The following is a 17,460-nucleotide window of genomic DNA, read 5'->3' as shown; positions in this document are numbered from 1 at the left end:
ACAGGCTTCTCCTTTGAGTCATTTGTAAATCCATATTCAAGATGAGAAAAAGGGAGAGCTTACTATTGAAAGTTGCTGTGTTAAGCTCAAATCACTTTATTCAGAACCATTACATGTTTTTTAAGGCTCTAACCTGAATTTTTTGTGCATGAGAAAGGATATTATTGCTAGCATTGGACTGTATTCCATGCTGGGTATTTACATTTTAGAATAGATTCCAGCTTGAATCCCTGAGGGGAGTTACAAAAGTAGAATATAGTAAAATGTATGCAGAACATTCACATGATAATATTAGTTACCAAATATGAAAAAACAGAATGAAACTTAGTATTAAAGACTAAACTGCTCAGTCACCTAAATAAGCAGACATATGCTGTGTCAGATATAATAGGCATCATTTGGCTGATGCCGTTGATTTACCAGAGTGGTATTTTGAAATGGAAAGCTATTAAACAAATAAGTGTATTGAAATTAGCAGTGTTCCCAGCGTTCTATTCAAAATTCTTCTATATTTTCATGTAGGGGCCTTCTAGTGGAAGTCATGTTTTGCCTTTCTAATTAAATATTTGGTTACCCAAAGGTGGCTTTATGCTTTGGAGAAAGCCAAACTCAAGTCAACAACTTTTTGAAAGGAACTTTTCTAAAAAGAAATAAAAAATGTTCAGAAAGGGAACACCTCATTCCAAGCATCACAGTATATTGGAAAGTAGATCAAATGTGTATGTAGTCAGGCAGGTCCTGTCTGAGGAACTGATCACTATATAAGTGGATTCTGAGGGTGTTTCTTCCTTTATGCCTGTTGTTAAAATGGAAGTTGGCTGATTAAAATGATTTCTGTGCCTATTGGGCGTTATTTTCAAAACAGAATTTCTGAAGTTAATTTACTAACTCTGTACCTTGAAATTTAAATGGGTGTTCTGATTTTCAAAATCTAACTACATTTTTTAAGCCAAGTGATTCATTAGGAGGGCAAAACAGGATTTCCAGTTTGATGCTGAAGAAAAAAAAATAAAAAGCAAAACAACACCACTTCAAGATTTTCAACACTAGAAGAAGGAAGTTCAGTGTGTGATCTGGCTTTAAAAAGTGCTCTGTGCCAAATAACTCCTTCAAAAGTCAGTGTCTTAAAGCAGTGGCTTGCATTCCTAACAGCATGAAGAGCATCAGAATATCCAAAAGGGTTCCCAGGCAATGTATATGCCTTTTTATCATTGTTTCAGCCCTAATACTGAATCTGGAAACTGCCTGCTATTCAACGCAAATATTTATAGCCTCCTTTGCTGCTCTAATTTGTGGGTCCCAAGGATTTGTTTCCATAGCCGTAATGGCTCAAAACTTCTAATTCTATCCCTTTTATCACTCCCTCACCATGTATATCCTGTGCCATTGGTTTTACTAGAGAAGTTGGTTTTATCTTCCTATTGTCCAGAATAACTGTTGTTTCTAGTCGTGTAAGGGTTTCATCTGTCATAATCTTAATAGCACAGGATCAATGATTAAAAAAAAAAATACCAAATTCATATATTCAAAGCCACATGTTGTTCTAAAATTTTTTTTCAATTATTATTTTGAGAAAGTTTTCTTTGCTTCAAGGATCCTTTGCTTTAGTACTCAAGTCATGTTTTCATCTTGTTCTGCAATCAGAAAAATGAGAAATTTCTTTTTAATGAAAGTTGTGATTTTTACATGGTCACAGGAAAGGAAAAACAACAAATATGATGAAACAAGAAAAAATTACAGCAACTGTATTTGTCAACAGGATGGAATGATACTATGGTCATTGTTCTCTTTTTGTAAAGATGATCTCTTCCCTTAACTTGTGTAGCAACCATCCAGCTTTTTTCAAGCTCGGCAGATCATTAAAACCAGTGGTCTGGGCTTCCAAGGACTAAACAAAGGTCTTACTGCAACACTGGGCCGTCATGGAGTTTTTAACATGGTTTACTTTGGATTCTACTTCAATGTGAAAAACATTCTTCCTGTCAATAAAGTAAGTTCTTCATACAATGCAATAGATAAACATGTAAGAGGTTTGGCAATTTAATTAACAGTGTATTTTTCTGTGCAAAGCTGTGGTATTTAGTAACAAACAGTGACTAATCCAGCTCTCTGTTTTGTAGGAATTTATAGCATTTTAATGGACGCAAACCAAGGATTTGTACTTTTCACTTTTTAAGCAAATCTGAGTATAAACAGTTGTATTTGAATTCTCTTTTTTATGAGTTTCCTTTTATACCATGGTAGCAATGTAAAATGAAGAAATTGGGGTACAGGTATGTTATGCTTGTGTTAGGTATGTATATACTTTTTTGTGGTAAACTGGCTTAGAAGAGAAAAATCAGTTTCTAGAACTTCTTTCAGTAAACACAAAGGGGCTAAGCTTGAGGAGATGGCAGATCTGCAGTACATAGTGTATTCTGGCAATGGACCAGGCCTATTTACTCAAAAAAGAATTCAACCTGGTGCTGAAGGATGACAGGGCATATTTATCCATATGGGAGGGAGCAAGCCCGAAACAGGATTTACAGGGTCATGCACAGGGGCTTTATGTAGTTTGTTAGTTAAAATAAAAAAAAAAAAAACACAATGAAATTTTATAGCTGTAATTTTACTTGAAGCAATTTTATTTGATAGTCTTATATACCTTTACATAACAAAGAAAACATTTCCCTTTTGGACAAAGGGAAATTTTACTACTGAAAATGTGTAATACTGGCAAATTTCTAAATTATGTGTGAGCAACAGCTAATGGTTTATTAATGACTCCAGGACATTACTTACTGAACTGTGTTTTCACTAATGTGATTTTTAGATGATGACAGTTAAGCAGTCACAGGTGCAATACGTAGTGATATTCATATAAGAAGCTGCAATTTACATCAAAAGGGATCAGTTTCTACTCCCAGATGAAGTAACACCTCTTTTTTTTTTTCTCACTTCTGAGTAGCCTCACATTTTTCTTGGCATCATTGTGTAAATGGAGAAAAGCTCCACTTTTTATTTGCAGATTATTATAGTAAATTGAATTGTTCAAAAGCAGCTAACCCACAAGTTTCTACAAGTTTCTTTTAGTGTATTTAAGCATACTTTAAAATGTACTTTAATCACACATTCTAAAAACTCAAGCCACAAGCAATAGCTTGGTACTAAGAGAGGCGTAAACACATTTATGTTGATCAAAAGACAAAAAAATTATAATCACTATGCAGATTATTCAGAATCATATGCAGGGGCAAAGAGGCTTGTGTGCAACTTCTGTGAAAATCCTGAAGTGTTCTTGCATAGCAATTGAAGAACAGTAATAGTATTTTAATAGTATTTGGCATAAGTATGCTTTCCTACCCTTTCAGAGTAAAAAAAAAAAAAAAAAAGGAAAAAACAATTATTGCAAGTATTCAGAATTATTGCAAGATTCTATATGATCTAAGAATTAGCGCTTTTGCAAAGTACATCTAGAAAATGAAAGAGAAATTACGTTACTGGTGTCAGCCAGTGGCCTAGCTGTCCTGTACATACCATCAAAAGTAAAAGACAATTTAGTCAATGTAGGGTTAGATTGCATTAACTGCAAGTAAGTGAAGAGGTCGGCCTTTTGTTCAACCAGTGCAAAGTGGCTTGCTTGGTGGCTTCCACAGTGGCTACATCTACACTAGTAAATTGAGCAGTGTCACTGGAACTCAGTCATCTGTGCTGTTAAATGTTCCCTGGCACAGCTTTGGAACAGACCAGCCAACACTGGGTGTGGCTTAGAAGCTAGTGCAGACAAGGAACCATTCCTAATAGGCAGTCTGTTTTGAATGGTAATAGCATTTAATAGCGCTAATAAAGTTAATAGGCTTCTCTAGGCCAGCTGGCATCAGTGCCATGGACAGTTCTGTACATATAGACACAGCCAGTAATTCTGATAAAATGTCCATTATAAACAATGCAAATCTTACCCTGAATTTAGCAGGGTATATATCAGGACTCATCTGGCTTGGTAGCCAACATTATGTCTCAGGTAATTAACTGCACCAAACTTCACTTCAGTGACTGGAAAATGGAAATCTTGATCCATACTTGTCCTGAACAGATCACAGTCTGTGAGTTAAACTTCTGTCAGTAGGCAGGTACTAGAGGCTAAGAGTTATCAAACCTGTATCAGGAATTTCGTTGAAGCTATTTTATAGTTAGTCTGGAAAACATTAGACGGTTGTAACTTTTCAAGATTTCTCACATACTTGATTTCATTACAAAACCTAATTTGTTCATTTTTTATATTTTGCCAGAAAAGAAAATCATAAATTCAGTCTTGTGATATTGACAAACATAAAAATTGTGAAATAAGAGTATTACTCTTTTGAAATCATTTTGGCTCTTGAGTATGTATCTGCTGTTCAACATATGTAATGTAAGTGGAAAAATGTATGGAAATGTCCATATGAGCCTTTTAGCTGTCAACAGTGCTAAACTGTGCATTAAATTTGCATCCCAATTAGGGATGTTTACAGCTTATTTTGCCAAAAACAATAAACCTGTTATGTTGAGTGGTCAAATGATATAAATGACATGTGTGGGTTGTAAATGTTCATAATGAATAATTTTTCGTTTGTTCAGTCTATTCTACTAAACAGACCATTTAAGCCAACCTCATGCTCTGTTTACTGAAAATAGAATAAGCCAGACTTGTTTCAGTTGCCACTAATGTGTCAACCATAGAGCATTAACAGCTATGCTTCTGCGCTAACAATCAAATTAGTCTGCAAATTTATATCGTCTCAGTTTTATAGCACCTACTTTTATAGCACATTTCATAGGCGCCCAGCAGCTCTCGCTTTTCAATTTTTTATCATAGTTAGGTTTGATGGCAAACTTTCTTTTCATTAAAACCTTTACTCACTACCACCTCCAAGTGGCTGTCATTTTTCTTAACAATATGGAGTTTTCTCACTGTTAAAAGCCCCCTTGGAAACTTGGCCATCTGCAAAACTCATTTCAAGTCAAGCACTGCCTGCTCTAGTTGCCACAGATGTGCCTTCTGTTAAAAGGACAGCGGGAGCTTAGCTGTATGTTGTTTTGTCAGGGAAAAGGCTTCAAACTTCTATAGGCAAAGAAGAGATTGGAAACCAAAACTAGCTGTTCATCTTGACAAATAAATAAGATAGCAGACAACAATTTTATTTTACTTGTTTTCATATCTATGCCAATATTCAAGTTATATGTAGGAAGAGACAGTGAAATGGTCATGTGGTGCAACAGAGTTGGAAAAATAGTAAACTAAGGTGATTTAGAAGACTGTATCAGAGCAGAAAATGGAATAAACTCAGAGCTGCCATCCCAGCTCAGGTATAGGATGACCTGGGAACTGGGAAAAAAAAAAAAAAAGAAAAAACCACACGGCAGTGCTGTATTCGGCTGTATCCAGTACAATGTTACAAGTGATCCATTGATCAGTACTTTTCACTGTGAGGTGTCCTGTGGCTGTTTTAATGAGAGCCTGTGTTGTTTAAAGACTCCGGCCCAGGCCATCATCACCAAAAGATGTTGTATCAAAGAGGGAGGGTCTGTCCTACCTCACCTGCTCCTGTACTGCAGTGTTCCTGTAAGCAAGACAGATAGGAAGTTTAAGGAGAGGAATCTCTGGTCAAAATAGAAAGGTGAAGAAGCAGCACAGATTTCTTCTGTTTTCCTACAGAAATAAAGATGATGCTGAAATGGATGGCCAGGTTCAACCATACCTGACAGAGAGGCAGGCTTAAAATAGCTAAATTCTTGTGAGACATACAAATAATAATTTAAAAGGAGGAGATCCTGCAGGTGCACCTTAAGAGTGCCACAACTGGGGGAAATTTTTCGTGGGAACTTATGCCTTATTAAACACTGCATTTGAGGGGGAAAAGCCCAGGTAAGCCCATGTATGTCTGGGCTTGCAGACATTAAGTATCAGTCAGTCACAAGGGCTGATAAGGACATCAGACTTCTTTAGCTCTGGTATTCATGGGGATCCTCTTTTTTTTTTCCTGTTTCCTAAATTATTGTCTGAGACTGAAGATAGATAGTGCAGACAAAGGTGCTGGATGCAGCAGTACATGCATTTCTGAGTGCATTTTTCTGCATAGCTAGTGTCTAAATGACGCCATAAAGCGTTGACTTGCTTGTAATCCCAGCACTTCATGAACAGTCTGATCATCTGCATAGGCTGGCTTAGAATTGCAGCAGAAGTCTCATATGAAGCTGGGAGATTGATTATGCTTTACCAGTGTGGTTAATGGTTTTCCAGGTGGCCAGTCCCCAGGAGCCACAAGAACATGCACTGAACACTGAATGACAAGAACACTAGGTACCCTCTCTTGGGTAAACCTGGGAGTCATTGATGTAGGTCACTATGGGACTAACAGGGAAGACAGTCAAGAAATTTATGAGCATGTAAAGAAATTGGGCAGGAGTTTATTTTGCCTCTTTGATGTTTGCTTTCAACAGTCTAAAGATAATATACAGAAATGGTGATGAATAAAAAGAACAAGTACAGATCTGTCTGGTGCTTCTCTTACTGACTATACTGCCTATACTGACTGAGTCTCCAGAATTGTGTATACTTTCTGTTCGGTGACCAGCAAATTTTGTTGCCTCTTGGTTTTTTATTTACATTGAAAGTTCTTCAGTGCAGATACTTGTTTTAAGACAAAGTGAAGTCCAAGCCTTACCCTGTCAGTCCAAAAGGTTATAGCAAAAGGGTAAATAATAGATAATAATGCTACTTATAAATCTGGCATAAAACTAATAATTTTATCAGGAAATTGTATATGAGAAAAACAAATCACTGAGAGTATAGCAGACTGTTTGAAATTATATACCCTATACAGCAGACAGCCATGTCACTCTGGAGACTAGCCAGGACATTTATCCTAGTGGCTGTCGTTCATCTTCTTATGCTGTCAGATACCTGACAGGTGGATTTTAAAAACTTAAATAAATGTCTGCTGCAATGACACTGCACTCAAGGAGGAATCTGAGATGATACCAGTGTGAAAAAAGCATATGTATTTCAGACGAAGTGCAACTGTGAGTATGCATTTTAGAGTGCCTTTCCTGGTCATCACTATGTTTACTGTAGTTGTAATTTCAGCATTTCCTATGCCTTTTGACAAAGATCAGACCATCATTGTACTAATCAGAAAGAAAGCTGTAGTTTACAGTAAGAAGTTTAGTATGTAAATCATGAGATGGACAGAAGTTTAGGGTCAATAAAACTAGGAAGCTGTTCATTAAGTTGTGGTCAAATCTTGATTAAGCCACAAACAAAAATTTTGAATATTCTTTTAAAGAATCAAAGCATGATTTTATTTCAACAGTGATGAGACTCACTTTCATCTTTTAATTTTCATCCCTTCTGGAGCCTTGCAGCGAGTCTACATAATTTTCTCCTCCTTACTGCTGATTTCTGCTGGGAGTTTACATGCATCCAAATCATCTGATCACAGCTGTACCAGCTTCTCCCTCTCTAAAAATAGAATTTGACAGACTTTCTTCTCAGCTCTCCTCTAGAACTCAGCAGGAAGACCCAGACCACTTCTCTCCTCCAAGTTCTGCCTTAGTGTCTGTGCTTAAAGAAACTCATTTGAGTTTTTCAGCAGTTCCTTGTTGGTTTCCTGAGGGTTATCTCCCATTTTGCCTCTCTGAACATACCTTTTCTCCTCTGTCTTGGAAGCTTCCCTTCCTCAGACCCGTTTCTTTCACGATCTGTTGCCAAAGGAAGCTCCTTTTAATGGTTAAAATCAATTATCAGGCTGGCTAAAGCAGTTCCTTGCTGCCAAGCACTTGATTATAGTCAATGTACCCTAGGTCAGGTCTTGTGACACCTCTTAGTTTGCCATAGAAGTTCCTATGCTGTTACATTTTACTTGTGCAAAAAGGGCCAAGAAGTAACTCTAATCCTTATTCCTGGCCTATCTCCCTCTTCAGTTACATAATTCCTAGGTATAACAGGCAGAACCAGAGTTGGCCAAACCAAAGTCTTGTCTTTTAAAGTCTTCCCTGTCACACACAGGGAGGTGAAATGTGCTAACTCTTTATGTGACCTCGAGCAAAGCTATTTAAATTTAGTGGTCATTTCAAATCACTTTTGGCACTTTCATGCCAAGTGTAACTCATCTATAAAACTAATATTGTGACTAACATTTTCAAAGGAGTTTAAGAAATTTAATGCAAATATTCTGCTCTAAGTAACTTTGGTAGACTGCTGTGCAATTACCAATTTCAGATATCATTCTATTATTACTATTATTTATTCTTCATGCAAATTGTCTGGAATTGGCATTCTTCTTATCCAGTAACCATTAATCTTTTATAGTGAACTTATCTACAGGGTGCTCGGAACTACTAAAACATACATAAAAATGCATAAAAGTATTCTTATATACTTTGTATACTGACAATAACATGAAGATAACTGCTAGCCACTTGCAGCTTTAGCAGTAGATAGTTAACTTATCCTTACGTCACCTTTCACAGGATTCTAGACCGTTAATACTTTGGCATTGCCCATGGGTTGGAAAAGGAGAGGTTTTGGTGTAAAAAGCAAGACAATGCTTCTTGATAAAACTAACTGACGCCTGACTGGTAGACAGATAATGCTCCTTTGTCTAGAACCATAAATTATGTTTGCAAATCTCTTTTTTCAATTGGAAGCATTACCACAGTAAAATGCCACTAAGATATACTTTTAGGAAAAAATGCTTTTCTATTATTTTTAACAGCTGAAATTATTTTGATCTGTTATACGAATGAAATTACCCAGATATTATAGTGATGGATGCCTTAAAATACTTTCTCATGAGATGCATGATAAAAAATCAAATTACATAGAAAGTTAGTGTACATCCTAGCACATTTTGTTAGAATCCAGTTTTGTGAATGGGCAAAATGCTGCCTTCAAATGCTTCCTTTGTGTCACTGGAATAGATATAAAGCAATTTAGTTTCATTTTCCTTCAGCCGTGTTAGTGCAGTGTCAGGTTTTTATAGATGCTCACTTGACCAGACACCCACTGTATCCTACAGTCTGTGGCACTCTGTCATAAAGCAGACAACACTGGCACTGGGAATTCATCAAAATACGAAAATGTTCAATCATTTAAATATAAAGGATATGTCAGGAGCGGTAAGTCTTGAAATCTAATGTGTAACAAGTAAATGGTTTTGCCTGATTTATATTGCCTAGCCCAGAGGACAGCCGACTGTGCTTTGCACTATGGAGGAAAGTGTCCTTGCACCAAATTGTGTGACAAAAATACTTCAGACCATTCTGGACTATGAAAAGCCAGCAGAGCAGTGAGAGCCTGCTTGCTGCAACCTGGTTTGAGGAAGTTAGTACAATCTGGAATAGTACTTAGCTCTCAGGTGTTGGTATAATCATATGCCTGCTGCCTGGAGGTAGGCAGGCACCATGCTGCAGTGGGGTTGCCATGCTGCTGCCCCTTTGAACTTTTTCTTCTCTAGATACCAAAAAATTGGCTTTTTTTTTCTTCACATTTAAGCCACTGTCAGTGTGTACAGAATAAACAGAAATTTGTTGATAAACTTTTTTGCTAAAAAAGTCTTGCAATTCTTTATGTAGCACAAGTAATTCTCTTTTTTAAAAGGTATTGCCAGTATATTTCATGTCTTGTGAAATCAAGGTGTTGAGTTTTTCTCCAAGCAATAAAAAGCCCTGTTGATTTTGACATTTCTCTTTAAATACCCGTATGGACTTCATCCAGTGCACATTATGGAAGTTATAATTTGTGTTTCTTGTTGCTAATATAGAAAGGAAAACTTCATTGTTTCCTTTTCCAGTCACAAATCTTCAGGTTTAGGAAACAAAGAATTCTTTCATTTTAATATTGTGCTGATGTTTTAACATGGCAATGTCATTTGTTATTTTACTCATAATTTTCTATAATTGAAGTATCTTCAAGAAGAAAAAAAAAGGCACTACATATATGGAGTCTGATACAGGAAAAAAAAGTGTCCTTTGTGTTGAAGAGCAATAGCAAAAAAATTATGTGCATAGGAAATTCCCTGGAACACCCTTCCCCGTGACTTTCTTTTAAAGAAATAGGATTAAACTTGCTTCAAGAGTCTTTGACTCCCAGATAAACTCTGAGTTCTTTGATGACATAGCAAAAGCCAAGGTAGGAGGTCTTTCTAAAAGATCAAATAAAACCCAGTTGAACTGTGAACTGTGAGTGAGCCAAGAAGTTTTTAGATGCACTTCTAACCTGCTTCTAACTTTTACCGTGAACATATAGTAGGGTTCAGAAACAATCTGTTGTAAATTCTTCAGCCAATTAGCCGAGTGAGTTACCACCGTTTATAATGCGCAGAACATGGAGGCTCTTTTGCAGTTGCGCCGAGTTGGATTGTTAATAACAGGAAGCTAGCACTTCTCAGTACAGTGGATCAGCTACATGTGAAAATAAATGTAAAAAACCTGGAGGGGAATGGCAGCAGACTGAGATTAGCCTTTATTTAATTTAGCATTTGGGGGTCCAACACACAAATGAGCATTTTAGTAGGCTTCATGGTGGAAGTTGCTGTCATTTGTAAAATATTCTGGCCAATTAGCTAATAGTGTGCTTGGATTTCTCCTGTTTTGATACAGTAATACTAAGTACATTGTGAAGCCCAATTATACAAATCATCCCCATATGCCATACCAGTCTTTCTTTATGAACTGTGTTTATAAATCCTGTGTGAGGAAATGTGTACTTCAGCAATTTAGACCATGTGTAAAAACATAGCCAATAGGATTGTCAAGAAAACAAGTTCCAGCATAGGAAATCCTAATGTGTTCCGCTAAAATAACACGAGTGTGTTGTGTGAGTTTTCTGATTAAATACATATTCCTTTAGAGTGCTTAACCTGCACAGGTCCTTCCGTTTCCCTTTTTGTTCTTTCTTTCTTTTTCTCTTTTTTTGCAGGATTCAAATTTGGAGTTTTTGAGGAAATTTGGAATAGGGCTAGTCTCAGGAACAATAGCCTCAACTATTAACATTCCTTTTGATGTTGCAAAAAGTAGGATTCAAGGACCACAGCCAGTTCCTGGAGAGATCAAGTACAGAACCTGTTTTAAAACTATGGCAACAGTCTATAAAGAGGAAGGGTAAAATGTTCTTATTTTAATACATGTCCAGACCTCTGTTTTAATTCATATAGGTTCATAAAACCACGTTGTTATATTTCAGATTTGATGAGGACCATTAAGCCACCCTGAACTCACATATCAAAAGAGCACAATGCAACATTTTGTAAATATTCTTTAGAATTACAAGGAGATATCCTCCTACTCCATGTGAACTTTTACAAACAACTTCCAAGATGATTATTGGGTTGTCAAAATTTATGTTCCACAAATAAATGCTTCATATATCTCACGTAATTTTTTCAGCTCTTCATTTTGTAAAATATCAACAGAAAACAGATTATTTCCCCATTTATTCTAATTGCAATTATACAGACCTCTGTACCTTTAAAATGACTGCTGAAATAATTAAATCAGGGCATATTGTGGCAATACCGTTTTCCAACTTTTTAAAATACTTCTCAAGTGGGGACTGAGTTGTAGCTTTGATATTCAATTAAAGCGGTCATTTTGTCCATGCATGCAGCTGTTGTTAACAGACTTGTCTTGAAAGTAAAACCATCTCACTGATTAAAGTCATATTTCTGATTGGCTAGGCTCACAACATTGCTTTTGTGGCTAAACATTGATTAACTTTTTCTCTTCATCTGATCTGCCTCTGTAAAATGTTAAAATCCAGATATGGCCTGCTATTGAACATGTGTAATTTCAAATAATTGCTTCTAAGTGCTCTGCCAGCATTTTAATCAACACATGCTAAAATTCCATTCTTCTTTTAGAGCAAGATATTGTTTGAAATGTTTTGTTTGTTTTTCTTCTGCTACAGTTTTCTGGCTCTGTACAAAGGCTTGGTTCCCAAGATCATGAGGCTTGGTCCAGGTAATTTTCCCTCTGTCGTTTCTATATTGCTTTTGTTCTTGCTTTTTCTTCCCATTTTTCAGTTTCAGTTTCTTGACAAAATGTAGTAAGCATCAGTCAAATCAATGAAACAGTGTACCAGAAATCATCAAAATTGCTTTCACCTTCAAATAATTTCTGTTGATAATACCATCATCGAATAGTATCATAGATGGATTTGGCTAAATATATGTCTAAAAAAAATCATTTACACGTACACATCAGAGGACTGAAGAGCCAAGTAACTGCTGGACTGTGTAATTGCTTGATTTGTGAACAAGCCAAAGTGCATCCATGCAAATGCCAGAAGTGTAAAACTTGACTGTTTCTTAAAGCTTCCTGTTCCTTCTAATGTGAATTTTTGGTTTCACTAGGACTATTCTGTATCCATCTAAAGTCACCTTAAAATGCAGATTAAGGGTCTCTCCAGTGTAAATGCTTTCAACTGGTTAAAGCATAGCCCAAGCATATGAAATTCCAGCTACTTTCTTCTCCTGTGCTCTGCAGGGGCTGTAAAGGACAGACACTAAAAGGCTGATAGCATGAGCTGGGAAGAGCCTTGCATGGCCCTAGAAGAATAAGAGGACAAGGATACCTTAACACTGGGTTTTATTCTCACTACTTGTTACTCCAAATGCAGGAGAACGGTGCTTAAGACCTAGATCTTCTTTGACTTTTAGACTATTTTTCCCTGGCTGGTTTTAATTAATCATGAAAGCAAAGCACTGGGATCTTAGACTTTACCAGTCCACAGAGGCTGTCTGTGTCGAAAAGAGCAGAAGCCACAGTTTGAACAGTATTCCATTCCATGAAATTGTACTTCAGATTGTGCAAGGTGGTTTAATAGGCAAGAACACACATGGTTAAAAGCAAGTAGGTGCAGAGCCTGCTCTGCAGTATAAAGGGGGCATTAGGTTTATCTGTAAATGTTTACATGTCCAACCCATCTGGCTAAGAGTGAGACCATGCCTGGTTATTGTGCAGGGTAAAGGAAGAAGGTGGGGAGGGGAAGCAGGCAGCTAGGCATAACTCTGGAGCTAAAAGCCTTTTCCCTCATATTCCAAAGATACTAGACATACGGGGCAAAGAGAAGGCAGTTTCACTTCCCCAGTACCCAGTAACAGCAGATTTTGGAATAAAATTTTGCATCTTACAAATGACTACACCTTCTGGCCCAGATCCAGCAAGTCAGTTAAGTGCACACTTCATTTTAAACACTTGTGTAGTCCTATTGGCTAATACATAGATTTGGCTTTCTGATTAAACAATAATGCAATCTTTATTGTGACTGGAAAGGTAATTCCTTCTTTCAACATGAAAATGCTTTCAGGAGGAGATACATAAACAGATCACACAATATGGGAATTGGATTCAGCCTTGATTTTAGTTGAAATCACATTTTAGACAGTGTGTCTGTGATTTGTTTGTTGGTCAGAGCCTTTTGCAAACTTTTGCTCTGTCTAGCGGTCTGTGAGTTGCTGTTCACAGAGGATTTTGAGTCTGATGATGGTTCATTAGGATAAATAACATGGGAAAATTCATGTGGTAGTTCTGCATGCCTGGTTGTCTGAGCCTACCTGACCTACATAGTAAGGTCAGCCCAGTTCAGCAGCAGACTTTTTAGAGGTACCACACTAACTAACTGAGCCAACACGTGAAGGCAAGAAAATATTTATGCCCCAGTGCTGGCACCCACAAATAGCAAAATGCAACACAGGTTTAGACCTGCAGCCTGGAATCTGATTCACTTTTCCCATCTTTTCCAATTAGAAGTTTCTCTGTATGCTTAGTTATATATCTGTATACACACCTTGTGAAATGTTCCCTTCTTTAGCTCATACAGCCTGATTACAGAAGAGCTTTAGTCTGTCTTCTCTCACAGTAAAAATACTTTATGGCATTCAAGCTGGGATTTTATACCATTACCAGTATAAACTATTCTAGCAGATAATGTCATTTTGTAACTTAAAACAGGGGAAATTCAGATTAGGTATAAGGAAGAAGTTCTTTACTGCGAGGATGGTGAGACAATGGAACAGGTTGCCCAAAGAAGCGGTGAATGCTTCATCCCTGACAGTGTTCAAGGCCAGGTTGGACAGTGCCTTGGGCGACATGGTCTAAGGTGAGGCATCCCTGCACATGGCAGTGGGGTTGGAACGACATGATCTTAAGGTCCTTTCCAACCCAAACCATTCTGCGATTCTGTGATTCATCAGATCAAAACTTTGCCTGTGGATGCATAGCCAGGTACAGGCACAGAAAGATACTTGTTTCAATATGGTGATCTTCTGCTTTAGACATGGTAAACAAACCACTGAAAACCTTTCTTGAATCTTACCTGGAAGCATTTTCATCATCCTGGTGATGAATTTTTGTCATTCCACCACTCAAGTTGATCTTTCATGACCAGATCTAACTCTAAACAAACATGCGAATACACACATACATAGATGAAAAGCTTCACTTGTAAAAGAACAAAGGAAAATATGAAACTTGACAAAATGTTAGGAAAAATCACACTCAGGGTCATATTGATTTAAAATACAAGCTTTTCACATCAACTTTATGTTCTAATATTATGTAAAATTGGTATAGTTTAAGAATTGGTGAATTCTTAATGAATTAAGGAATTAGTAGAATTATGCATTTTGCAAATAAGGCTTTGCTATGTTCTGGTTTAGATTACACACTATAAATGCTCCATAAAACCTTGAAAATACTGGATTTTGTATGTAGTGAAATAATATCTTTTCTTCCAGGTGGTGCAGTGATGCTTTTGATTTACGAATATGTTTATGCATGGCTTCAGGACACAGTTGATCACAAGTAGCACTTCAGAAAAAATGTATTCTTTAAAATAAATGCATCCTAAAACACACTTTAATAAAGTAAAAGTGATTCTCATCCTTTATGGTGTCAAATACCCTCAGATTACACTGATGTTAGTACAGTTCAAGACAAATTTGGTCTTGATCCAAGAAAATATTTAAGCACATGCTCTTCTCAAAGTGCATAAGTAAATAGTACAGTTGATATTTGTAGTTGTTTTACAAAAGAAGAAAAATATATGTAGAAGACATAGGAACAATTTAGTTTTTCAAGGACAACCTGAAAATTCTGGGTACTGCGTCATACTATGCAGTAAATGCACTTAAAAATCAGCTGAAATGAAAGATAACTTTCAGGGGATTTAGAAGAAAAAAATGGAATAATCCTGTGGAGCCACATATTAAGCCAGTGTAAACTGCCAGCTCCATTGACTCCAGGCTGAGAACGTGACCCATACTCTGTAAACAACTCTTGCGTCAATCTTGGATCCAGTTTAAATTCAGTCCAGTATGGTTTCAATACTTATAGAAGAGCTTCTGAAGTTGTTGAGAGAGGATAGGAAAAGGACAGCTCTACTGGCCACAACCTTTGTATACTATTGCTTAAAGAGCTGTCCTGTAATAAAAATGCTCAATGCACCTTGGCTGCCCATTTAGCCTTTCATTACCATCATGTGATGGAGAAACGATGTTCTAGACTGATAGAACATAGCAATTGTAATTAGCCACCCTATACCTCAAAGAAATAGACCTTTCTATAGGTACAAAAAATGTTGCTCAAAAGCTAATATTGTTGCTTTTCTTACTGCCCATTCTAGCTAGCTCCGTGAAATACAATTTCTGCTATGCTGATTGAAGACATAGTTTCAGTTCATGCAGTTGTGCCCCATACTACGTTAACACTGTTAACTTTGAATGTTTTTCCTCTTAAGGAGGTACGAACCTTTTTCCCAACAATCCTAAAGAAACATCTTTCCAGGTTGTTACTTGAAAATGACAGGTCACATGTGAAGTCTCATCTCATGAGGGTTTTTAGTGTGTTAGAAAAGCAACAAAAAAAGTTAAAAACAGAAATGCGTTCTCAGCATTTTCAAGGGTGCTTGTACTGACATGCTTGCTAAACCTCTCTTTTACCTAAATTTGACAACAGTGACTTCTCATACCCATTCTACCTCATAGCTAAAATCAATAAAATTAACTCTGTTACAATTTATAATTTTAAGGCAAATGTTCCTCATTGCATTTCATTCTCGGTACTTAGCCAAATAGAAGACACTACTAAGATAATTTTGAAAATTAAAAGCAAAATGCATTATAATTAGTCTTTTATTAATTTAGAGCATTCAAAATATAAAAATAAAAGGCTTTAAACATACTGTATATACATATCTAGCCTTGGGTTTTAACATCCTTTCCAACATGATTATTTTTTTTCAGTTAATAGCTCAGCCTGATCTTTGATAAAGAGAAAGCAGAAAATACAGCATAGTTTTAGAAAACAAACCCATGAATGTGCCAGCCCATTCCCCCATCACTGTATGGTGTAATATGGGGTCTGATTCACTTTTACACTGGAGGTCGTTTGTACCAGGACCATGCAAACACAGTGGGGCTGTCGTAGAGGGAGAACTAAGCTCCACTGATTTCTTTGAAAACATTTGACATTCTGTGAATGGAGTGTAAGCTTTTCAGATTAAAAACTTAAATTCTCCACTCACATATACTGCATATTTCCCAAATTAATCCATTCACTGTAGTGGGTTCACTCCAAATTTATACCCCTGTACCTGACAGCAGCAGCTGACTCTTATTTATTAATAAAAATATTAATAATAATAAATCCCTTTCTCTCTTTGTTTATTGTAAAGTGACTTAAAAAGTTATGTGGTTAATAAGCTAACGTGGTGCATTTTTCAGTTTAACCATGAGTATAAGCAGGGAAAAGGTCCTTGGGCAAAGGGAGTATTCTGCATTGAAGAATTAAAAAAAAAAATAAAATTGTTATGAAAATTCACAACAAAAAAATGCCTCACCAAGAGCCAAGGTCAGGTACCTTTGCTCAATCTGAGCAACCCTTTCTGCACACAACCCCACTGACCTTCCACTTGAGGGTATCATATATGCACAAAGTGCTGCAACTAAACAAACACAAAATAAAAATGGTTCATGATGGTGTATTGCCACATAAGGAATAATTAACATCATGTCTTGTCCTTGCTTTGTAAAATATCCTGATTTAGCTGAAGACAAGATAATGCAAACAACTGACACAAGCTAAGGGTCTCTCTTTAAGTATCTCTCAAAACACACTAATACCTCATGGGAATGTCAGAAAAGATGGCTTTTATTCCAGAAATGACCTCTCACTGCTCAGGAAAATTCTGAAAACTTTTAACACAGGCAGACTTTGTTACAGGCTTGTGAATTCTTAGAGCTCAAAAAGCCACGCTATGCAAGGCTTCTCATCCTTTTTTTCAAGGGGTTGAGTTTTGGGGTTTTTTCCTCCTTTGATGCACCTTGTTTGTGCTGTGTGGGTAATAGGTAGACTTATTCTGTAATTCTACAGTCCAGTAAAACAACTGGGTTGAAAGCTAAGATCCTTTTGCCAACTTAATAATTTATTGATTCATGATCT

At 36.7% G+C, this 17,460-nt stretch overlaps 1 protein-coding gene across 3 annotated transcripts in view; it reads left to right on the top strand.

Moving 5' to 3' along the window:
* SLC25A21 (solute carrier family 25 member 21) overlaps positions 1 to 15,061 on the top strand; it is a 257,949-nt gene extending 242,888 nt beyond the window's left edge. For all 3 annotated transcript variants that reach the window (XM_062623581.1, XM_062623590.1, XM_062623599.1), the window contains 4 exons: positions 1,826 to 1,990; positions 10,940 to 11,121; positions 11,927 to 11,979; positions 14,757 to 15,061. In XM_062623581.1, the coding sequence (XP_062479565.1) occupies positions 1,826 to 1,990; positions 10,940 to 11,121; positions 11,927 to 11,979; positions 14,757 to 14,827 (471 nt within the window). In that variant the 3' untranslated portion in view covers positions 14,828 to 15,061. The remainder of the gene's footprint in view (positions 1 to 1,825; positions 1,991 to 10,939; positions 11,122 to 11,926; positions 11,980 to 14,756) is intronic.
* Positions 15,062 to 17,460: the final 2,399 nt, after the last annotated feature.

Source organism: Pezoporus occidentalis, unplaced genomic scaffold (assembly GCF_034315485.1).
Source record: "Pezoporus occidentalis ecotype Australia unplaced genomic scaffold, CSIRO_AGI_Poc_V1 ctg108, whole genome shotgun sequence".
NCBI classification, from domain to species: Eukaryota; Metazoa; Chordata; class Aves; order Psittaciformes; family Psittacidae; genus Pezoporus; species Pezoporus occidentalis.
Note: the sequence above shows the minus strand (reverse complement) of the source record. Positions and strands in the feature narration are given on the sequence as shown.